This window comes from Panthera onca, chromosome C1, assembly GCF_046562875.1.
Source record: "Panthera onca isolate mPanOnc1 chromosome C1, mPanOnc1 haplotype 2, whole genome shotgun sequence".
In the NCBI taxonomy this organism is placed as follows: domain Eukaryota; kingdom Metazoa; phylum Chordata; class Mammalia; order Carnivora; family Felidae; genus Panthera; species Panthera onca.
In genome coordinates, this window is record NC_138346.1 from 199438967 (window position 1) to 199463084 (window position 24118).

The 24118-nt window shown below is 56.2% G+C and overlaps 1 protein-coding gene across 6 annotated transcripts in view; it reads right to left on the reverse strand.

Moving 5' to 3' along the window:
* Positions 1 to 821: 821 nt before the first annotated feature.
* PTPRU (protein tyrosine phosphatase receptor type U) overlaps positions 822 to 24118 on the reverse strand; it is an 81546-nt gene continuing 58249 nt past the window's right edge. For 4 of the 6 annotated variants that reach the window (XM_078452143.2, XM_060624533.3, XM_078452140.2 and 1 more), the window contains 16 exons: positions 21554 to 21744; positions 20763 to 20838; positions 20208 to 20284; positions 18525 to 18542; positions 13986 to 14022; positions 13246 to 13343; positions 13046 to 13162; positions 11520 to 11674; positions 9404 to 9539; positions 8793 to 8942; positions 7130 to 7303; positions 6144 to 6284; positions 3963 to 4088; positions 3672 to 3829; positions 2309 to 2444; positions 822 to 2042 (listed from right to left, as the gene is read on the reverse strand). In XM_078452143.2, coding sequence (XP_078308269.1) covers positions 1980 to 2042; positions 2309 to 2444; positions 3672 to 3829; positions 3963 to 4088; positions 6144 to 6284; positions 7130 to 7303; positions 8793 to 8942; positions 9404 to 9539; positions 11520 to 11674; positions 13046 to 13162; positions 13246 to 13343; positions 13986 to 14022; positions 18525 to 18542; positions 20208 to 20284; positions 20763 to 20838; positions 21554 to 21744 — 1853 coding nt within the window. In that variant the 3' untranslated portion in view covers positions 822 to 1979. The remainder of the gene's footprint in view (positions 2043 to 2308; positions 2445 to 3671; positions 3830 to 3962; positions 4089 to 6143; positions 6285 to 7129; positions 7304 to 8792; positions 8943 to 9403; positions 9540 to 11519; positions 11675 to 13045; positions 13163 to 13245; positions 13344 to 13985; positions 14023 to 18524; positions 18543 to 20207; positions 20285 to 20762; positions 20839 to 21553; positions 21745 to 24118) is intronic. The other 2 variants (XM_060624534.3, XM_078452141.2) reach the window with 1 other exon arrangement.

Consider the following 24118-nt stretch of genomic DNA (forward strand, 5'->3'; position numbering starts at 1 on the left):
GAGCCATTGGTATAGGTTGTATTCTCTGGCCAATGGAGAAACTGAGGCAGAGAGAGTAACCCAGTGTGAAAACGGAATCAGTACATCATAGAACCAGTTTCCATATGAAGATACTGAGGTCCAGGAACATGAAATGTCTTGCCCAAGCTGACACAAGTTTATGACAGAGCCAGGAGTGACTGAGCTCCCTACCAGCTAGCCCACTCCTCCTCCACTCCCCTCCCCCTCTAGCAGAAGCCCAAGGCTGGGAATGCCTGGGATGATCACCATTAAGCAGGGTGCGTCTGCCCCTCTTGTGTGTTTGTAATCAGAGCCCTTTCAGCACCCATGGCACCAACCAAGGCACTTAATCATGACTTCCGATCTTATCGACATCATTCCCATTTTACAGATGGGAACCAAGGCCCAGGGAGGGCAGCTGACTTAGCCAGGGTCTTGCAGCTGGTGAAGCCCATCCACCTGATACCAAAGCCTGAGCTTCCCATGATGTCTTCAAAAGAGCTCAACCCCAGATCCAGCCCCCAGAGGTGAGAGGCAGCTCTGTGGCCCTCAGGGGTCTCGGGATAAAGCCCACTGCCTAAGGAGCTGCTTCAGAGGCCTGAAGCAATAGTCAAGAGTTCTCTGGAACCTGTCCCTACAAGTAGAAGACCCCTGAGCGATGCTCTGGTCCACACCCCCACCATTTGATGAATGGAAAAATCAGGGCCTGACCGGACCCAAGCTTCTGCCTCCCAGCCCAGAGCCCTCCCACTGTACTAGGAGGCTGGGGGCAGATGAGCAGGCCCCACTCAGGGTGGCCAGACACACACAAGGCTCCTCTGTGGCATTCAGAGAGCACATTTATTTACAAAGCGCTTTACAAACATCAGCTTATGCCTCCCCACAGCCCCCTGCGAGGTAGGTCAGTAGTCATATCTACAGTTTACAGATGGGGAAATTGAGGCACGGAATGGGGGTGTGGCCTGCCCCATTTTAAAGAGATTTTTTCCCACCCACCCATCAAAAAATAATGAAATTAACAAGAAAGAATCGCTCCTTCATCCCAAAATACACCTTCTTCCTCTGAACCGTAGACGCTGCAAGCACCCCTGATCTAGCAGTGACCCGTCCCCAGTGGGCAGCCTCACCAGGAGCCACAGAGACCTCAACCCCAAGGGCTGTCGTTCAACCTTGCAGATTATCACGGCCTAGGCTGAGGAGTTCCCACCAGTGAGGCTTGAAAGTTACAGGAAGAAGGGCTGAGGTGCCTTCATTCTGCAGACATTGGGTCAGGCAGGGAAGGGGCCCCACAGAGAACAGGGTAAGGATGGGCAGAGATCTCCGTTCGAGGAAGCTCAGAGCACACGTCAAAGAAGTAATAGTGGGAGGGATCATGAGCAAAACAGCCCCGGGGCTGTAGGGGGGCAGCAGGGTGGAGGAGGGGGCTATTGTCCCCTCCAGAGAGGACCAGTCTGAAGTGCCCAGTCTACCCAGGACCCTCAGGGGCCAGTCCAGATGGGAGTCCAGATGCCAAGCCCCAGTGAACTCTCCATCCATATCCAGAGGAAGCCACGCCGGGTGGAAACTTTGGCCGCGCACAGGCCCCACAGGGCCTTACTCATCTCTGCCAAGGGCTGGGACAGAGTCAAGGGGCTTGAGCCTGGAGTCGAGGGGCTTGAGCCTAGGTCCTCCCGAGCTGGCAATTCTGAGCGCCTGTCACTCTACCAGGCAGTGCCAGATACAAGGCGCAGACCTGCAGGAACCTATGGAGGTAGGCCGGGCTGCAGTCTCGCTAAGCCTCTCCTTGGCCCCCAGCCTGCCCATCGGACATGGTGAGAGGCCCCGGGCACCGTGGAAGGGGCACCGAGATGGCCCGGCGCCCACTCTAGTGCCGTCCCCCGGGGGAGCTGTAGCGGCGCAGAGTTAGGGGTCCAGGTCTTCCTCATCAGTGCTGGGCCTGGCTCTGAGTGCACAGTGGGTGCCCCAGGCCAGGGGCCCCGCTATCTTGACTCCAGCCCCTCCAGGTACTCCAGGGCCACATCATAGCAAAAGTGGTACTGATCCTGGGGAGAGGGAGAGAAGGAATCATGAGCCTGGTCCCTCTTTGGTACTGGGGAAGGGGGGAGTGGGAGACAAGAGGGCGAGCACGGGCCCTGGTCCATCTGGCGGGGGAGAGGGGGGCAAACGTGGATCCCTGTTTTGGCACCACCAGATCAGGACCCACAGCCCCATCGCGGGAACCACACAGAGGGCAGTGGGTACAGAGGGACCTAGCTTGGCATGGACAGGGAAGTTGGAAGCGGTTGGGCAGGGAGACACGGCCTCTCACCAGGGTTTCCACCATATTGGGCTTGTAGTTCCTAAGCGTTTTGGCAGCAAAGAAAACGTCCACCAGGTTGTGGCAGCGGATCATCTCCAGGACTGTGGCGCAGGCGCAGAAGGTACCACTGCGGCCACCCCCGTTCCTAAATGAGACACACGAAAGGTTTGGGGGTGGGACTTAAGAGAGGGAGGCCTGAGGCTGGAAAACCAAGCAACTGGCAGAACCGGGGAACCAAAAGGGAGGAGGGTCAGGGCCTGGGAGCCCAGAGGTGACCGGTGCAGCCAGGGAACCCAGGAGGGAGGGCCCAGGGAACCCTGAGGTGAGGGGTGGAGCCCAGGAGGGAGGAGCCAGGGAGCCCAAAGGTAAGGGGCGGGGCTTAGGGAACCCAGGAAGTAGGGGTCTGGGAGCTCAGAGGGGCGAAGTCAGAGGCTAAAACTGGCATCCAAATCCCGTGGGCAGTTAAGGAGACAGCCTCCCGGAGGAAGACAGCAGATTCTGAGGGAAAGGAGGCTAGATACGCTCCAGGAGAAATCCACCGAGACAAAGACAGCGACAGAGGACGGCCGCAGAGCGACAAGCAAAACCCGGAGAGCAGGATGGAAAATGAACACCGAGAACACCAGTCACCCCCAGCAACACAGACGCGAGGTGAAAACACACACACACACACACACACACACACACACACACGTACACAGCCACACTCCGAGGCTAAGAGAGACACTTCCTATCCCCTGTGCTCTCCCTCCTCTGCCCCCTGTGACCTCGGGGTGTAGGGCTCCCCTTGGGAGATGGGGGATAAACTAGGCCCTCAGCCACCATCTCAAGGGGTCTCTCCCTCTAGAACCTCCCTGAGGACCGGCCCTGCCTGACTCGGCTCCCTATCCCTATCTAGTATGCCTAGACTGGCCCTAAAAGGGTAAAAAAGCTAAAAGCAGGAGGGAGTGGCGGTCAAAGGAATGAGCGTACCCAGACACGCGTACGAGAATTTATGAATGGGGGCATGTGAAGGAATGAATGAAAAAGTTGCACGTGTGCATGCGCGGACAAAGACTGGAAATTCTTTGGCTTCGAGGGTGCTACTGTCTCACGCAGTGAACAATTCTGACAGGACTCTAATTAAACTGGCAAAGTCACGCATCACACAGAGAGTCTACACCCTGGAAACCGAGCGGAGTCTTCCAGGGAAGACAGGGCCATCCTCGCACGGCCACGCAGAGTGCAGGCCACAGCCGTCTGGTCTCCCCCGCCCCCGCCCCGCTCCCCCGCCCGGGGAGGGGGGGGTTTCGTGCCAGCCGTGAGGCCCTCTCTCAGACTGGGCCTCAGGCCCCCACCCCTCCTCCCACCCCGCAGCAGGGCCCGCACTCACAGGCAGTGCACGACCGTGCGCCCGTCCCCACGCTCTGCCTGCCACTTGTCCACCTCGGCCAGCAGGTGCAGGAAGGCCTTCTTGGAGTCAGGCGTGTCCCGGTAGGCAGACCAGCGCAGGAACTGGAAGTGTCGCACCAGCAGGTGCCCTTCCTGCAGCTGGGGGCACGGGCGGCCAAGCAGGGGGTGTGAGCACAGGGGTCACGAGACCCTGTGGTGACCTCACGAGGGTCTGACGAGGCTGCCCTGGCGACCCCTCGGGTCCTCGCCGCAGGGCTCCCGGCTCACTCACCCGAGACATGTTCTGCACCCGGAAGACACGGGCCACCAAGTCTTCATCCACTGAGCCCGACACGAACTCCACCTCCATGAGGCCATACTGCTGTCGGCCGGGCTCCGGCCAGTACTGCAGGCAAGGCTAAGAGCATGGACGGACAGGGAGGGCTGAGCAGAGGGGGCCAGGGCGGCCGCCGCCGCTCATACCCAGCCCAGACCTCCACGCTTGCCCCGGGGCTCCCGCACACCCTGACCCACTCACTCGCTCCCAACTCCCCTGCAAAGTCCCCCCCCCCCCACCGTCCCCGCCACTCACCCATCAGAGCACAGTGCACACCAGCCCCGATGCCTTCTGCACAGAGACAAACCCTTCCTAGGTGGGCACTAGCAATCCCTGCTGTGCAGCTACACAGCTATACCTAACACACTCGCACATACACATCCCCACGTGAGGCTGCCTCCTTCTAGGGCCAGGCCTCGGGTCACCCCCACCCACCCCATCACCCCTGCCCCCAGCCGTCTCTCTTGCTGCCTCGCTCCCCAGCATCAGCTCACAGAGCTGGGGTGTCCCTGGGGTTGCAACACAGCTCAGGACCCCCACTCCTTCCCCAGGGCCCCACCATAGCCTCAGGGCCCTAAATGCCCCCTCCTCTCCAGGCTAGACTGGAGACAGCAGAGGGGTGAAGGAGGTGTATCCCCCCCCCCCGCCTACACACATACAGACACAGGTCCTCCGGGCCAGCAGGTCCAGAACTCCAGCTTCGAGGCTCAACTCTGCCTAGAGCCCAGGTAAGGCTCTTCCTTCCTCTGGGCCCCCATTTCCTCCATTTGTGAAACAGTCCTCAAGCTCCTCCCAGAGGACTCCCGGCTCCGCCTGCTTCCCTCTCTGACCACGCCCACAAAGAGAGGACCCTAGCTTCCTCTCTTCGCCCAGGGTCCTGGCCACTCCTTGCGTACAGGCCCTTACACATGGTGCTCCCCCTTCTCCATGGATCACTCACCGGCCCTGTCTTCACCTAGTTAACTCTACCCTTCCTACACGTCTCAGCTCAGATATCACCTCCTCCAGAAGCCTTCCCTGATACATGATCCCCCCAGGCTTCTCCACGTCCCAGGACCAGCTCCACGGCAGCCCCTTCCCTCTGTGCTGTCACGGTTGGTTTTTGTGCCCCGCTCCCCACGGGACCATGAGATCTGAGGGGGGGCTGTGTGTTCTTCTATTTCCCTACTGCCTGCTGCAGGGCCTGCCAGTGGGAAAAGGTGGCTGAATGCATGAGCAAATGGTGAACACTCAGTGACGTCTGTGTGAGCCTCCCTCCGGGTCCTTCCCCTCCACCTCAGCAAGGGCAGATTCTTCTCACACCAGATTCCCTCCAGACCCCTGCCCCGGGGCAAGAACCCACCACCCGGAAGTCCTAGGTCATTTATACCAAGTGCCCAACTCAAAAAGAGCCCAGTTGGCAAGGCTTCTCAGCCTTCAAGAGACCGTCATGCTCATTTTACAGGAATCCTCCTGGCCACCTAGGACAGGGAGATGAAGAGAGGCCCAGGGATGGAGGGGACAGGGCCAGGCGTGGCTGGCAGGCTGAACATCTGCACTTCCTGGAAGTGCCAGCCAGCCTTGGAAGCCCCAAAAGGAAACTGGGGCAGCCCCCAGGCTGAGGCCACCGGGCCGGTGTCTGGACCAACCTCAGCAGCAACTGCATCATCTCTATCCCTGCCATGTACGTAGCACCTACTGTGTGCCAGGCAGAAAAGAAACTGGGGCTCAAAGAGCCAATGAACTTACCCTAGATCAAACAGTCAAAAAGTAAGGAGGCTGGAATTTTACTCTGCCTTAAAGGCCCCCACCACGGGCAGTTAGTTCCTGTGAACTAGCAGGAAGAAGGCAGCCTGGGGTAGGGGCACAGCTCTGCGACCTTGGAGAAGTCACTTCACCTCTCTAGGTCTTGATCTTCTCACCTGAAGCCCGTAAGTACGAAGCAGAGTCCCTGGCATACAGCAGGTACTCAATAAAAAGCAGCTATTTCCCTCCCATCCGAAAGCCTCACTCTACAGAAGAGGAAACCAAGGCTCTGGGAGGGAGCAAGACCCATCTGAGGTCACTCAACAAATAGGTGGTACATCTGGGATCCGACCCTGGGCTTTGGGGACACGCCCTTGAGCACAGCGAGGCCCTGGGCAGCAGAGGCCTCACCCAGGCAGTGTTGGACTGGTGCAGCTGGTTGAGCATGACAATGGAGGTGCACCCGTAATCGTAGACCAGCCGCCAGAAGTCAGGCGTGGTGCTCTGTAGCGGATGCAAGGTCACGATGAAGGCTGCGCTCCGTGTGTAGCTCTGCAGGGAAACCAGGACTCAGCGGGGCCTGCTCGCCACCCCTGACAGGGCCTGAGCACCCCCACCGGCTGTCCTCCCACTCTGCCCACCCTGGGCTGAACAGCCCTCCCCTCGGGGCCAGGCTGCCTCCAGTGGCCCATTTTAGAGGCTGGCCGGCACACTGAGGCCTGAGTTCATAGGGTGAGCCCCCAGGCCTCTGGTGCCCAAGCCCACGGCCCTTGGAACTAACCACAAAAGGTTCTCACATTTGTGGCAATGGGAACTTGGGCATGGTAGAGGCTGGCCAAGCTTGCTCCCTGCCTCAGGGCCTAGGCATGTGCTATTCCTGTTGCCTAGAACAAATTTCCAAATAGTTGGAATGGTTCTCTCCCTCCCTTCTTTGCGCTCTTTGCTTAACGGTCACCTCCGCAAAGAGGCCCTCCTTACCACCTCATCAAAAATCACCATATACACACACTCCAAAGCCCACACTACATATTTCTTCTGCCTGGTTGCTTTTTGTAGGAATTACCAGTGTATATTCGCTTACTGGCTGTCCCAACCCATCACCCAAATACAAGTTTCAGGAAAGCAGAGATTTAGGGGTATGGTCTTTGCCCAGCACGTGGTAGGAGTTCAATAAATATTTTTGAATAAATAAATCTCTACGTCCCTTCCGACTCCATGGGTGAAGGGTCTGAGACCCCAGCTCAGGGCCCCAGACCAGTCACAGGCACTGACACCACTCCCTGTCCTGACCTCATCCCGACCAGAGCCCTCGGCCCTTCCCCCTTGGCTCCCAAACCTTCCCAGATACTTCCCAGTGCGGGAATCCCAGAGCCCACCCCACCCCCCCAAGCCCTCACGTCAGTCAGGGCCGCGTTGATGTAGTTGTTAGGGTCCCCGTCGGTGGAGATGAGGAAGGGCAGGCAGCGGTCGGGCGGCAGGACATCCATGCTGCGGTTCTTGTCTCGGTTCCGGGGCAGCAAGGCGATGCTGCACTCTTCCACGTCCAGGGGTGGTGTGACCGAGTTCAGCGTCTAAAGGAGTGGAAGGAGCAACAGGGTGGGCGTGGGTGAGTATAGACATCCAGTGTTTGCTGGGCCTCCTCACAGCTCCCGCCGAAGGACACTGAGCTGGGCTAACCCCATTTTATGGCTGGAGACCTGAGGTCCGGACAGAAGGGAGAGAGGGCAGGGACCCCAAGCTCCCAGCCTCCGGACCGCGCAGGCTCTGAACAGCGCTCCGGAGACTCGAGTCTGCCTCCTTGCTCCCTGCATCACCTTAGACAAGCTGTCCTACTTCTCAGCACTGCTTTTCTCAGCCGTAAAGTGGGATAATAATAGGCCTGCCGCGAGGGGCTATCGGAAAGATAAAGAGAGGATGCCAAGGACCAAGCACGGCACCAGGCACATGCAAGGCTCCAGACGTGCGAGGCGCAGTGAGGACCGTTACGAGCTTCTCAGGCGCTTTCAAGAAGACAAGCCCGGAAGCCCCACATCTGCTGCAAAGCGGACTCCGGGGGCCTGGCAGAGATGGTCAGCCCTGTCTGAACAAAACCCAAGTCCGAGGCACCTGTGCTGCCACAAGCCTGGGACTCCAGGTTATCTCCTCCACCTCGTGCCTCATGTAGCCTGATCGATGGGGTCTCGGCTTCTTTCTCTTGTCTTTGGGGGTCCCTAATGGGGAGCCCCAGTCTCTCATGATCCCCAGAGCCCAACAGGCCCCAAGAATCACAGGCAGCATTTCCTATGACACCAGCCTACGCTGGCTGGACGGCATCAGGCATCCAGAAGGTGCCACCCCACGGAACCCTCGCGGGAACCTGGAGTTCAGCGGACATGTGGGGTCTCTGCCTGCCCACTGAGAACCAGCCCTCCCCCGTCTCAGTCACATGACATGCTGAGAGTGGCTCCACCCCCAGAACCCCTCCTGGGCCCATCAATGTGTTCCATCTTCCTGGCCCCAGTGACTGGCTCCGGGAAGGCACCGGAGAGGCTGGTCTAAGACTTCTGTTGGGGCTGTTGGGAGTCCTTTCTCCAGTCTCCTGACACGAGCCTGGCACTGCTGGGGGCGGCCAGGGTGTGGGTCCGAGAAGCCGAAAACAAAGCAAGCAGAACTAAAAATGGGCAGAGGCTAAGTTTTGGCATCATCATCTGAGCCCCTGGATCCAGCCACAACTGAAGCTGCATCATCTTCAGACTTGTCCATTACAAAAGTCATGCAGTTGGATTTTTGTCAGCAACCAAAGTTGCAAATCCTGAGAGTATAAACACTGCAGGGGCAATATCGACTAGCTTTCCGGGATAAGAAAACCAAAACTTGGAGAAGTAATGTGAGTGTTCAAGGCCAGTCTCTAAGTCCTTCCCAGTAGCCCCATTCGGTCCCTCTTTCTTGGCTCTCAATGACGCCTATAGTACTGAGGACTTCCCAATAAACACACACACACACACACACACACACACACACACACACACACACAGAGTCACAAGCCACATCCACACTCCTATACACACACTCATGCCCCACCTGGAACTCTTCCCGCAGCTGGGAGGAATTACTCTGGGGGTCAATGCGGATCATCTCCTTGTAGGTGGCCTTGAACTCGCTGACAGGGATAGTGGTCTCCCCACACAGGCAGGCCTCCAGGATTGCATCATGAATGAAGATGTACTGCTCCTGGAACAGGAGGAGAGAATATAAGGAACCAGGAGGGGACCAGAACCTAGAGATTTGGGGGTGATGGCAGGGGGAAGCGAGCCCAAGGTTGAGGCAGGGGTGCTGGAGCCCAACCACGTGTTACTACAGGTTGGACCAACCCTGCTGGAAACAACTTTCATGGGTACGTTCACTCATCTCATATTCATCTCTATAATAACCCTGTGAGGAGCTCTGGAGGTGAGGGCAGAGCAAACACGAGTGGATCTTGACTGTAGAACCTGACCCTGGCCCACCGCTGTTTGACCTCACCCGAATGAACACAGTGGTGCGGACTCTGGGAAGACGCTAAGAGGCTGGCGGGCCAAGTTCAGGCATCTCAGCCCCAAGGACACCCCTCTGACACACTCCACCAGCTCTGAGTTCCGCCACGAGGGACCCAAGTCCTGGAGGGGGGAGGGGAAGAGGGCTGCGTCCCCTACTTCTGTCTGGATCATGTTGACGCGCCGGGAGCAGAGGGCCTTCACACAGTTGTAAATGTCCACAACGCCCTCACACTCTGCCATGTCCAGCATCACATCCAGAACGATGTAGCAGCCTGTGCGGCCGGTGCCCGCGCTGGGGAGAGAGCAGCCAGGGGCCCCGTCAGAGCCTGGGGAGGGAGCCCAGGAGCAAGAAGGGAAGAGGGGTTCTGGGGTGCCTGGCCATGCCTACCCCACACAGGGACTGGGGGACAGAGACAGACACCCCACTGCACCAGCAAGGAGGAGCCAGGGAGGAGTCTGCAGCAGGAGTCGTGGTGAAAGGTGACACAAGACAGAGCTGGGGACGGGCCTCAGGAGGGGAGAGGGGGAAGGGTAGAAACTTAGCTGGGGAGAGGACAAAGGTGATGTTCAGAGCTTCATCCAAGAATGTTCTTGCCTCCTGGGTATCCCCAGATCTACACACCCTTCAAAGCCCCACACGTTCATAGCCGCTCGCATACTCAATGGAGCCTCCCCAACCTTTCCCCAGACATCATTCCTCTGAGCTCCGAGAGTAATTCGGGCAGGCTCTTATCAAACCCTCTTCCTGCTACGCGGTCGTCGTTTTTGTGGCTGTGTCCCTGACCCGACTGGGAGCTCCTCGAGAGCTGGGCTGGGTCAGACCCATCTCTGGGATGCTCATTGTCAGAAAGAGCTGAGCAGAGTTGAGGGGCGGAGCGAGAGGACAAAAATGACACCAAGCTGTCAGGCTCGAAATGGTGGCATCGGAGCATTGGCAGGAACGCACAGCAGTGGGGGCTGAAATCAGTCCCGCCACTTTGGGAAGCGGTTTGGCAGTATCTACTTAAAAGCGGAACGTTTACATGGCAGCAATTCTACCCCACGTACGTACCCCCCAGAAATGCACGCGTCTGCCGGCCCAAACACAGGCAATAGAATGTCCTTAGTGGCTCTATTCATAATAGCTCAAAGCTGGAAACCACCCAAATTCCTATCAATAGCAGAATGGATAAACACACCGTGGGTGAGTCACCCCCGTAGCCTGTGATCCGACAGGGACGAATCTTACGTACATAAGGTTCAGACACCAAAGAGTGCACACCGTAGGATTCCATTTATGCAAATTCAAAAACACAAAATGAATTTACGCTTGAGATGGCAGGATACTGATTGCGCCAGGAGCGAGCAGGTGGGTACAGACGGGAAGGCGGCTCAAGGGGGCTTCTGGATGCTGTTAGCGTTCTAGTTCTTGATCTGAACAGTGCTGGTGATTTCACAGGTATGTTCAATTTATGGAAAATTGACAAAGGTATACACTTATTACGTGTGCACTTTGCTTTAAGTATGTTATACCTCAGTGAAGTTTTATTTTAAAGACGGTATCTTAAAGAAGCCTAAAGACACCAAATGGAAATAGTCTGTGGGTGGCAGGGCAGGGAAGGACTGAGTCTGCCACGTTACGGTATTTGGGAAGCTGAGTGGAATCCAAGCAGAGGAGCCAGGACAGATACAGAGGCCAAGGACCTTTGGGTCGGGGAATCGGTAAAACCACAGGGTTAGAGGCTAAGCTCCCCAGGAGGGGAGTGGGGGCAGGAACCAGACAGGACACTGAAGAGGCAAGAGAAAGATGTGGAGCCAGAGAGGAAGCAGAGCAGAGGAAGGGCCGCCGGGGTCACAGGAGCCAAGCAAGGCAGGACCGGGGACAGATAGGAGTGAGGGCCAGGAGTTGCACAGGGTGTGAAAGCCAAGCAGTGAGAAGAGCCCATGGGACTTGGAGAAGAGAAAGCAAAGCACCCCCCCCCCCCCCAGCACCTGGGCCAAAACTAGTGTGCAATGCATACTTGCTGAACGGAAGCAGATAGAACTCAGCCTGCCTGGTGCCTCACCAAGCCCCAGCCCCCTCTGTCTCCAGCACCTCCTTAGCCTCTAGGCCCAGGGCCTCTGCAGGTCCTGGGAAGCATATGAGGGTGCCGACCTCAGAGCCAAAGCTCAAGGAGCCCTTGGGGGTCAGTCTCTCCTCCGTCTCTAAGCAGGATGAACCTAAGCCTAGTCTCCCTCTGGGACCTTGAACACCACCACGCCCAGTCCTCTTCTGGGGATCCCGGTGCCTCACCTGCAGTGGATGACGACGGGCCCAGCGTCAGGTGGGGTAGAGGCCTTCACGCGCCGGATGAAGGCTAGCAGCCCTGTGGCGTGGTAGGGGACGCCGTGCTCCGGCCATGCCGTGAAGTGGAACTGTCGGACCTCGTGCCGGGCAGAGTAGCCTCTCTGGGGAGACAGGCAGAGTCACTGCTGGCATCCGTTAGACACCTGCCGGGTAAGCATCTCACCCCAGGATCCCAATTAATCCCAGTGATAAACTTACGAATGGGTATTGATGGCTCATCATACCAGAGAGAAAACCAGGGCCCAGAGAGAAGAAACTGTTTGCTCGAGGTTAGACAAGATGAGCACGACACAGGAAAGGGGCCAGGGCCTGCCTGACGCCTAAACCTGTCTGCCAATCACCCACCTCTGCCACCACGTTGCCGTGCAACCCCCAAGAGGTCACTTTGACTCTCTGGTCTTAGTCTGAAGGGGGAAAGTGTCTCCTTTGAGGATTTACAGAGGATCAAATGGGATCACAGACGGGAGGACTCGGCCAGTCACTGGCCATGTGGCCTCCTGAGTGACACAATGACTCCACCTCATTGTCTTTATTTGTACAATGGGACTAATGGAAACACCTCATTCCAGAGTTTTCAGAGTGGAACCAACACATGTCACAGCTCAGCACGATGCTCAGTGCAGAGAAGGACCAACACCTGGCAGCTGTCATCATCTCCAATTCCTCTTGGAGTCATCAGTAAAGGGCAGTCCCCTTCCTGTTCTCCCACAATGCTCCCAGTAATGCTCCTCTTCCTGTCCTCCTGTAGTGCTCCACTTCCTGTGCTCCATCAATGCTCCCTGCAGTGCTCCCCTTCCTGTGCTCCATCAATGCTCCCTGCAGTGCTCCCCTTCCTGTCCTCCAGCACTGCTCCCTGCAGTGCTCCCTTTCCTGTCCTCTATGAGTGCTCCCTGCAGTGCTCCCCTTCCTGTCCTCCATCAATACTCCCTGCAGTGCTCCCTTTCCTGTCCTCTATGAGTGCTCCCTGCAGTCCTCCCCTTCCTGTCCTCCAGCACTGCTCCCTGCAGTCCTCCCCTTCCTGTCCTCAGCACTGCTCCCTGCAGTGCTCCCCATTCTGTCCTCCAGCACTGCTCCCTGCAATGCTCCCCTCTCTGTCCTCCAGCACTGCTCCCTGCAGTGCTCCCCTTCCTGTCCTCAGCACTGCTCCCTGGAGTGCTCCCCTTCTTCTCCTCCAACACTACTCCCTGCTGTGCTCCCCTTCCTGTCCTCCATCAATACTCCCTGCAGTACTCCCTTTCCTGTCCTCTATGAGTGTTCCCTGCAGTCCTCCCCTTCCTGTCCTCCCGCACTGCTCCCTGCAACGCTCCCCTTCCTGTCCTCCAGCAGTGCTCCCCAGTCACAGAGCGACTGCCTTGCCAAGGAAGACAGCGGAGCCCTCCTCACCTCTCCTGCTTCTGCGCTGGCAGGTGGGAGGTGGACTCTGCCCCACCTCTGCAGGCACCCCTGGAGGGACCACGTGACAGGAGACTCACCCGCTCCAGGGCAAAGGTGCGCACGACATACTCGGCCAGAGTCTCCGTCTTCACCAGCGTGATCTTGATGTCCCCGTACATGTCTGAGTCCTCCGGCCAGTACCGTGAGCACTTCACCTGGAGTCCCACGGGAAGGCTCAGTAGGCTCTTCGCTGCCCCCCTTGGCCCGCCTTACCCCCTCACCCCAAGGCCCTGCTTACCCTGCCCACCTCCACCAGCTTGGTGATCATGACAATGCTGGAACAGTGCTCCTGCCACACCATGCGCCAGAAGTCGTAGACCATCTCGGGCTTCGGCCCTGGGGCGCAGAGGGTGCTAGTCCCTGAGGCAAGGTCTCCACCCAGGGCCAGCACACCTGCTGCCCGGCACCACCACCCCAGGCCAGGAGTCTCCCGAGCCCCATGGAGGGCTTCGTGCTCATTCCACGCCCACCCCACCCAATGCCAATTTGTGCCTGGAGGGCCCTGAGAGCATCAGAGAGGGCCTGGCTGGAGACCCCAATCATCCTGAGTGAAACCCAGGGGGGCAGAGCTGGAGGGCTAGATCCTTGGTCTATAGTGCAAGTCTCCCGGAGGGATGGACAAGTAAATGGTTGGCGGGGGCAGGGGGAAGACAGCCAGCGGGTCCCAGGAACCGCCCACCCCCTCCCCCGAAAGGCACAATCCACACTCGTCAGGACTGAGCCTGGCTCCCCTCTTCTGCATGCACCACCTCAAAGACAGACAGATGGGCAGACATGCGCTGAGCATGTAGGGGAGACACAAACACAAAGAGGGGCAGAGACTGGTGGCCGGATTCCAGAAGACCCAACCAGACAGTGGGGCTCAGACAGTAGAGAGACAGCAGGGAGCAGACGGGGAGTCAAGCAGATCAGAGCGAAGGCAGAAAGGCGGCAGAGGGCATTCAGCACACGGGGGCACACGGGCAGAGGTGCAGGTACCTTGAGTGGCTATGAAGTGGTTTGACCTGTGGTAACCCTGGAACGGGAGAAGAGGGTGCGGTGAGACCCCAGGGAGCAGCCCCGCACTCCTTCAGATCTCACCCCCTCTGCCCTCCTGTCCCAGAAGCAGCACACACACCCAGAGGCAACTGTCCACCCTCTTCCCTAGGCCCTCCAAACCGGGGTGGCCCTGCCCTCCCAGCCCCCCAGCAAGGAGGGAAGAGCAGCTGGGACACCAGTGTCTTGGGTCCAAACCCATCTCTGCCTCTCTGCAGTGTGACACCACAGAGGACACGACTCCTTTATGGGCCTAAAAGGTCTCTCCACCCACAAACTGGGGGGAATTACCCACAATCAGCTTACAGCCCAGCTGTTTGGACACAAATAAAGACCATGGTGACCCTGCCCAAGTTACCAGGGTGTCCCCAAAGCCCCAGAGGCCTAATCAACCCCAGACCCCAGGCTGGGTCTTATCAGTCACCCCAGTCCCCTCGTGGCAACCAGATGGGCAGTGCCCCCTCCCCGTGACATGTCATCCAGAGTTTGGGGAACCCAGGGACCCAGATGAAGACTTCAGGCTGGAAGCAGATGGGCACATGGGTTACTCATGACCCTCAGATAAAATGTTTTTTGAATCTTTAAAATGAATAATAATTTTTTGAGACCCGATTATGATCACATACTGTGCTAAGCACTTTACCTACACTATCTCCCACAAAAGAGAGGGCAAGAGCTACTGTATCCTCCATACCGGAGCCCTCAGGCTGCAAAGGGGAGCCAGCCCCAACTCCCACCCCGAAGCCACAGCCAAACCCCGAGGTCCTGCCCTCACGTGACACCCAGGGCATCAATGCAGACAACATGGGAAGGGAAAAAGTACTGCAGCACTGATGCAACAGAGAACAATCAAGCTCGGCTGCTCACCTCAAGTTCACGGCCACAACCCAGCGCCCCCCCCCCCCCTTACTCTGGCGCACAGGGAACCCTGGAGTCAGGCTGCCAGAGTTCAAATCCCAGCTCTAACTCTTGCTAGCCGTGTGCCCTCAGGCAAATCCTATCATTTCACTATGCCTCGATTTTCACATCTACAAAATGGGAATTACAGTATTTCCCTCCTAGGGCTGTTGCGAGGAGTAAACAAAGGAACGTAGGTCAAGGTCAGTACTTAATAACAACTATTAGCACCTGCTACTACTTGAAAGTTCAAAAAGCGTATCCCTGAAGATTCAAATAGTATGGATGTCAAGAATTCCTAGGGCAGACAGCTTACTGCAGGGGTTAAGAATCCGAGTTCGGGGCGCCTGGGTGGCTCAGTGGGTTAAGCGCCTGACTCTTGACTTAGGCTCAGGTCACGATCTCGCGGTTCGTGAGTTCGAGCCCTGCATCAGACTCCGCACTGGCAGTTTGGAGCCTGCTTGGGATTCTCTCTCTCCCCCCTCCCGACTTGTTCTCTCTCTCTCTTAAAATAAACAAAGTTTAAAAAAAAAAAAAAAAAAGAATCTGAGTGTGGAGAGTCAAGTTGACCTGGGTTCCTAGCTCGGCTCTACAGAACAGCCATGTGGCTCTGGGCACTAAAAAGGCACTTCTCAGCCTTTAACGTGGACAGGAATCTCCTGCGGATCTTGTTGAAAGGGAGATTCAGAGTCGGAAGGTCTGGGGTGGGGCCCAGGATTGTGCAATCCCAACCAGCTCCCAGGTGGTACCAGTGCCAGATCTCAAGACACACTGGAGTAGCCGGCCCCTCAGCCTCTCGGAGCCTCTGGTCCCTTCTGCAGCATGCGGATAACAGTGAGACACCGACCCCAGAGATGCTGCTCTATAGCTACACAGCATGCCCAAAACACAGTCAAACTTACCCATAGTGAAGAGCGCCCCAGAGCCACTCCGCCCTCACTAGCGGAACCACTCTGGATATACACTAATTCCCCAGCCACCGCCTCTGCCTCAAGTCCTCGGCTGAGCTGCTGGGCAACCGGGGTCCCAGGGGAAGGCCCAGCAAAGGTGCTCCCAGGGCTGCCCTCCCACCTCCAGCACCGGTCAAGCTGGGAAGAAGCCACTCCCCCTAAAAGCTGTGTACCTGAGACTCCCACATGACAGCAAGCATCCCTTCTGATTCACCCATCTCTACCCCGCCCTCCGGTGCCCGGCACAGTGCCAGCACCCAAGCTAGTCAGCCGATACAGTACATAGCTGAACAAGTTTTAAACAGATAATCCTCAGTACCTGCACATTAACTTTTCCATTGCACATGGGCGTTCCTGCACAATTCTATTACACGGAGAACGCTACAGTGGGAAGTGTAAGACGATCAGGTGTTAAACAGATCACTTGGAGCACACCCACTTGAGAAACCAGCATCTGAGAGCACACTGGTCCTCACGCCCTGAGCATCAGCGTGACCTGGGCGCCGACTCCTGGGGAACACACCCCTGGCTGCCTGGAGCCTCTCGCTGGGTGGTTCCGGGGGACTGACCACTTGCATCACGGACAAGAACCCCAGGGCATCTGGACGCTCCTCACCGGGAGCGAACCACAGTCTAGTATGAGGGTGGAGGGCTCCTACTGGGCTTGAGGCCCAGCTCCGTGCGGCCATGAACAAGTCACTGAACTTTTCTAAGGCTCCATTTTCTCATCCACCAACTGCTAGTCCCTCCCTCTCAGAGTACGGTAAAGAGGAAATGATGGGCCTGAGGGTGCTGGCACAGAGCCAGGTGCCCAGCCGATGACACTCTTGTTGACTAGCATGTGAAGGTGTATTAAACCAAGTCTCCGAAGGGCACCGAAGGGCGACAACAAGGAACCAAAAGGGTGGGACTATGTGTTGTATGGAGATTCAGATATAAAGAAATGTACCTAGGGGCTCTGGGTGGCTCAGTTGGTTTAGCCTCAAACTTCAGCTCAGGTCATGATCTCATGGCTCAGGAGTTCGAGCCCCCCCCCCCCACCCCCGTGTCGGGCTCTGTGCCAACAGCTCAGAGCCTGGAGTCTGCTTCGGATTCTGTGTCTCCCGCTCTCTCTGCCCTTCCCCAACTTGTACTCTGTCTGTCTCTCTCTCCCAAAAATAAATAAAATCATTTAAAAAAAAAAAAAGAACTGTACCAACTGTACCTATATTCACCACCTCCTAAAGGGGGCGCTAGGGCTGAGTATATCCACTGCATTTCATGGGCCTAATATTCCATTTAAACTTGGGATCTTTACAAACTGTTTAAGCACACTCAAAATGGGGGGCGGGGCATGTCTGGGACCAGCTGCTCGCCCTCCAGCAGCTGTCACCACATGGACCTTTCACTTCATATATACAGACATGTGTATATTTCTGTACTGTCTGAAATATGATAATGAACTATATTTTTACAATCTTAAAAAACATAAGAACTACGTTTTTTAAAAGAAAAAAAGGAGGTAAAATAGAAAGGTACCCACGAAATAGCAAACAATCCCATCAGGTTATCAAATGTTATTTAAAAAAAATAATATACAGTTGACCCTTGAACCCGTATAGGGGTTAGGGGTGCTGACCCCCTGGGGCAGTTGAAAATCCACACATAACTTTTGACCCCTCAAAAGCTTTACTAATAGCCTAGTTGACCGGAAGCCTTACTGATAATATAAACAGTCAAGTAACACGTATTTTCATATGATATATGGTACTATACACTATATTCTTAAATAAACTACAAAAAAGAAAATATTATTAAGAAAATCAAAAGGCAGAGAAAATACATTTGCAATACTGTACTGTATTTATTTTTAGAAAAAAGTAAGAAAGTGGACTAGCGCGGTTCAAACCTATGCTACTCAAGGGTTGAATGTATATTAAAAGCCAAATTAAAGGATTACTAGACGAATAGGATTTAAAAAAAATATTCCTGGAAGGTCCAGAGATGACCTAAGTTTTAAAAACAGAATACCCAAACTGCACCCCCAAAATAAAACATTCCAAGTAGGGATAAATTGGCAGCAAAGTGGTTAGGTCTGAGTTTCAAGCAAACTGACCACAAAGGGATTTGAACACCCAGAGAAACTAGTTTTAAGGGGACCGGCAGGACCATTCTTACTTCCTTGAAGACCCTGCCCCCCAAGCAGCAGAAATGGGGCACCCAGAGCAGCATCCCCCGCCCGCCTCTCCCAGGGCCCCGCAGAAGGTACAGCTAGTGAGACTCATCGGGCATGGGGATCTGGGGGACGAAGGTGACAGAAGGTGGTGGCTGGTGACTGGGGCCTGTGGAAGCACCCCAACCCTGACGCCCCATCTCCGGGCAGTGGTGGAGGGGAAGGAATTGCTTACAACAGGGGTAGTCAAATCTGCAGCCCCGAGTGGCCCCTGGCCAGGCTGCTGAAACAGACGGTTGGCATTGGGCACACGAGTGGAGGGGAAGGAGGATAGAGACAGGGACAGAGAGAAAGAGAGACAGCTAGAGACCGTGAGAGAGTCTGAGATACAGCTGGTGAGACAGACAGACAGGAAGAGGAGGAGGAGGAGGAGGAGGAGGAGGAGGAGGAGGAGGAGGAGGAGACGGGGAGAGAGATACTTACTTCACGGTTTATCCGAATCTTAATGATTCCAGTGAGGGAACAGTACAAAGCAAAAGAGACAGATATTAGGCCAGAGGCAGATGGAGATGGACGGAGCACAGGAGTGGCCAGGATGGGCGATGTGAGCAGGGGAGGCAGAGCAGAGATGGGAGCCGGGCTGGGCTGGAGAGCGGGGGCCGGGCTGCGCCGGAGAGCAGGAAGTGGCCTGAGCCTCCCGGGGCCCAAGGGAAGCCACCTGGGACACTGGGAAGACCCAGAAGAGGCTCCTGTTGCCCAAGTCTAAGAGGCCAGGCCCGGCCCGGCCCGTACCCCAGGCAAGGGAGAGCATGGGAGGTGGGGGAGAAGGCAAGGAATTCTGGAAAACATGGGGCAGCATATTTTCTGGCCCCCAGGAGGTGAAGAAGAGGGAGAGGTCTCCAGAGTCCCTGACTGTCCTGCCTCCCACGTGCACACCTTCCTCCTCCTTCGCTCCTGCTGCCCCCCATTCCCGCCCTTTCCTCTCTGGCCACCCAAAGCCAGTTCAAACCCCCGCCTCCATGCAGCCTGCTGTGGCTAACTCTGGCCCTACCACTGACTCGCTGTGTGACACTGGTCATTCCTCTTTTCTGGCCTGTGCTTTCCCAGCTAATCTGAGGTTATTTCACTTGTCTGTATGTTTATAGGTCTCCCTCACTAGCACCTACACATTCCAGGAGAGCAGGGACGCTATCTTGTTCACTGCTGTATCTCTGGTGTCCAGCACAAGGCCTGGCACATAGCGGCTGCTCAAAATACATCCGATAAGTGAAGAAACGATTCTCTCCCAAACTTGGCCTGCTGTCAGGACAGGGGAGTCTGACCAGGGTCCCTGGGCCCTGTCCCACCTCACCCTCATTTACACCTGGGGAGCAGATTCATCACCCAAACCCAGGCGTCCTGGCTCCCTGCCCTGTCCCTAGCCCCTTCCTCTGGTCCAGCCAGACCCAGCTGCTACACTGGACGCTAGGACAGCCTGATGGTTAGCAGCAAAGGCTTTGGAGACACAGGCTGAGATGTGAGTCCCTGTTTGCCCACTCCCTCGCTATACGACCTTGGACAAGCAGCTCCACCTCTCTGAGCCTGTCTCCTCACCTGTAAAGTGAGGCCATCATGCTAACTACCGCGTAGCATGATTGTAGGGTTGATAGAAAATGACATCTTCCGTATAAAGCGCTTAGCACAGTGCTTGGCACACAGTACATGCTGGATAAACAGGAGTTGTTATTCTTAAAGTACCACTCTGATCACAGAACACCTTTCGCAACTCCCTGGTACCCCAGGCGAAAGGCCAGACTCCTAAACCTGCCATCTGAGGCCTGCACAGTCCAGCCCCTGCCTCCCTGCAGCCTTACTCTGTGCCATGCGAACCCCACTTGGCCCCTCACTGAGAGGGGCTCCTTCCTCAACTCCAGGCCTAGCTGTCTGCCCACCTGCCTTCATTCTGCTTCCCTCAAGCCCCCCATCTGTCTGCCCTGGGGGAAGCTTTCCTGATGGCTTTCTTCTGCCCTCCCCTCCTCTGAGCTCCCTGGAGCTGACTGCGGGAGGTGGGGGTAAACCCCCATGTATTCCCTGCCAGGTTTCTGCCCACCCCCCCCCTCCCCGCCCTGGGCAGTGCGCCTGGAGTGGGCAGGGCCAGGCCAGCAGGGATGACGGCGAGGCACTCACGTCTATGTAGTTGGCGTTAATGTAGTCAGCATCCGGGCCTCCCAGCATCGGGGGCAGTTTCACTCGGTGCCGATCATCTGGAAACACAAAGCAGATGGCCATGGGGTGGGCTGGGGAGTGCAGAGCTAGGGAAACGAAGGAAGGCATCCTGGAGGCCTGAGGTGTGGCACAGGCAGGACAGCCAGGGGACCCAGAGGCTCGGGGCTGACCAGGAGGCTCTCGGCACCAGAGAAGGCAGGACAGGCCAGTGGTTAGAATCTGGGCTGTGGTACCAAGGAGGCCCAAGGTCATGTGCTACTCAGCAAGTATTAGCTGTGTGACCTGGAGCAGGGGGCTTACCCTCCCAAGCCTCAGTTTCCTTATCTGTAAAGTGGGGGTTATAATATGTCCCATGTCACTGGGTTATTAAGGGGAACAAGTAAAATTATGCGTGTAATAATCAGCACGTGGCTTGGCATGTAGGAGGCCCTCAATAAGCGGTTCACTCGGGCCGCTCTCGCCCTCCCTGCTCCCTCCCATCACTGCCCCAGTTCCAGGCCCTTCCCCAGGACTCACAGGCGGGCACAGGCTCTGGCCGGCTGCCCTTGACCTTGTCTTTCTTCTTTGTGGCATCCCAGCCTTCAAAGAAGCTCTGCCAGAAGGGAAAGTAAAGTGGTTGTCAATGGGGCAGAGAACCCCCCTCCCTTGTAAGACCCCATCCCCTCAACAGGATACAGGTGGGACCACAGATAAGGGCCAGAGGCAGGGTTCAACTTGGAGCCTGAGATAGTCACTGTATATCCCTTTATTGGCAAAGGACTAAGAGCAAAAGCAAGGGGAGGAAAGGGTCAGAGTTTACAGACACGTTAGAATGAGGGTCAGGTTTAGGGTAAATCCAGGTTTGAGTTGGGAAGAAGATAAAGGCAAAAGTCAAACTGAGATTAGAATAAGGTGGTGTCACAGTCTAGATGGAGGGAGGACAGGCTTCAAATTAGAGTTCAAATGGAACTTAGGATGAGTCAGAGTCAAAGTCGGACTGGGTGTTAGGTTAGAGGTCAGGGTCGGTATTGGTGGTCAGAGTCATATCGGGGAGAGGATAGAGATCATGATCAGGGTCCAGATGGAGACTACGAGAAGATTCAAGGTCAGATTTCAAGCGAGGGTTAGGACGAGTGTGAGAAACTAGGTCAGTCTGAGGTTGGGATCAAGGTAAAAAGAAAAAAATTAGGTCGAGTTAGGGACTGTCAGATGTCAGAGCAAAGGTCCATCCCAGGCTAGGCTGAGGGTTGCCCAGGGTCAGGGTCCACAGTGAGGGGGAGCCAGGCGAGGCCCTGGCGAGGGGGCCCGGCTGGCCTGGGGCCCTGCACCTCGTACTCCTGCTTGAAGCCATAGCCCTCGGCCGTCTTCATCTGGTTGATGTGCTGCAGGAGGTCGGCCACGCGCACTGCGGGGTGCAGCTGCCCCGTGTGATACGGGGAGCCCTTCCGGCCACACGGACGCCGCGGTGAGCCCCCCAGGAGGCTGCTGGCCTCAGTGACCCCACCACTGCGCTGGTCTCCTGCAGTCAGAGAAAGGACAGGGGGTTCCTGACGCGCACAGCCCCCAGGCTGGGGAGTTCCAGACAGACCCGGGGATGGGGGAGGGGCGGGGGAGCATGGCCAACATGGAAGCTGTTCCCTGGGGCCGAGCAGCCTGGCTGGGCCCACGCGGCGCACCCCTGGGCAAGTCCCTTCCCTCCTGCCTCGGTTTTTCCGGCTGTAAAATGAGCGGGTTGGGTCACGTGACCTCGGAGGGCCCTAGCGGCCCAGCCCCGCCTGCTGGGATCCTGGGCTCCCCTGACTCTGTCCTGTGGCTCCCCAGCCCAGACCACCCTTCTGTGACCTCACCACACTGCCTGCAGGGGGCAGCGCTCAGCAGAGCCCAGGGGAGTACCCCCCTCCCCTTCTTCCAGGGAACAATCTGGAACAATTGGCAACTCCCAGTAATTACCCCCATTCAAAGACAAGCAAATCCCCAAATTAGCTGCCGCTGCCACCCCCTCCATAGATTAACGCGAGACACCTGAATAGAAGCATTTCTCCTGTGCAAGCATTTCCATTGTCAGCCTGTGCAGCGGCCTCAGCCAATCCGGGAACAGGTCGAGGGGTTCACAGCGACACACACACACACACACACACCCAGGGAAAACTATCCCCTCCCCCCAGGCCCACCGACTCCCTGCTCTCCCAGTCAGCCTCCCCAAGGACATCCCACCATGGTCCCCCAGATCAGGTTGTGGCACTGAGAAAAGTGCCCCACTCTGGACACTCCCTCTCACACACTCACCACTCATTTCCCTCCACTTGTCCTGGGTACCATGCAGGGGCTTAGTCAAGGCCAGCCCTCCGTGTTGCTCATGGCTGTTCTCTGCCCAGGTCTGAGCTAGACGGGGCAGGTGAGGAACTCCCAGGAGGGCCTAGATGCCAGCACCCTCCCTTGTCACCACCTCCAACACCCTTCCCCTCCTGTTCCTGCCTGGTGAACTCACATCCATCCTTCAGATCTTAGCCAACAAGAGCCTTCCTAGGGAACCTTCAGTGCCGGGCCTCTGCTTCCTACTCATGATTGACAGAACGAAGGCATGACACCAGGACAGACTCCTGTGCTGCTCACCTCCCCCAAACGCCAAGTCCCTTCTCTTCGAATCAGGGGGACTGCCCTGCCCTGCCCTGCTTGGGTCCCTCAGTCCTGTGCCTCCGTTTGAAAACTGCCTCCAGGCAGACAGGCAATGTGATGGCATGGCCCACCTCATTTATTTCTCTTCTCTTAGGAATCAGTCCTGAGCTGCCTGCCGCCCAATGTCTAAAAACAATCACTTCACATTTTATCCAGATTTTCTAGTTACTTACAGCGGGAGGGCAAGTCATGTGCCAGTGACACCACTGTGGTCAGATACCCCAAGCCCTTAATTCTTCAGATGGAGAAACCGAGGTCCAAAGAAGAGAGACTTGCCTAACACAGTGCTTGCTAAAGTGCATTCCAGAAAATACTGACCATGGTAGATGACTAAGTGTTACTCCATTAAAAAGAAGCAGACAAGGGGGTGGGGCTGCCTGGGTGGCTCAGTCGGTAAAGGGTCCAACTCTTGATTTCAACTCAGGTCATAATCTCATGGGTTCATGGGACCCAGCCCCACATTGGGCTCTGCGCTGACAGTGTGGAGCCTGCTTGGGATTCTCTCTCTCCCTCTCTCTCTCTCTCTGCTCCTCCCCCACTCACATGTACACGTGCACACGTTCTCTCTCAAAATAAATAAATAAACATTTCAAAAGAAGAATAAGAAGAGAAGGAAGGTGACGAGGGGTTCTCTGTTTTAAAAGACTCCATGAGGGGTGCCTGGATGGCTCAGTGGGTTAAGCCTCTGACTTTGGCTCAGGTCATGATCTCGCAGCTCGTGGGTTCAAGCACCACATCGGGCTCTGTGCTGATGGCTCAGAGCATGGAGCCTGCTTCGGATCCCGTGTCTCCCTCTCCATCTGTCCTCCCTCTGCTTGTGCTCTGTCTCTCTCTGTCTCTCTCTCTCAAAAATAAATGAACATTAAAAAAAAATTAAAGGAATCTATGAAATTCCAGTTGAAACAAAAGTAAATATGTCTTTTTCTCTGTAAGACCTCTCAGGGCCTCTACATATTAGTGTGCATTTTAAATCTCCAAGAGATGGGGTGCCTGGGTGGCTCAGTCTGTTGAGCGTCCGACTTTGGCTCAGGTCATGATCTCGCGGACCGTGAGTTCGAGCCCCTCATCGGGCTCTGCGCTGACAGCTCAGAGCCTGGAGCCTGCTTCCGATTCTGTGTCTCCCTCTCTCTCTGCCCCTCCCCCGCTCATGCTCTGTCTCTCTCTCTCTCTCTCTCTCTCTCTGTCAAAAATACATAAATGTTAAAAAAAAAAAAAAT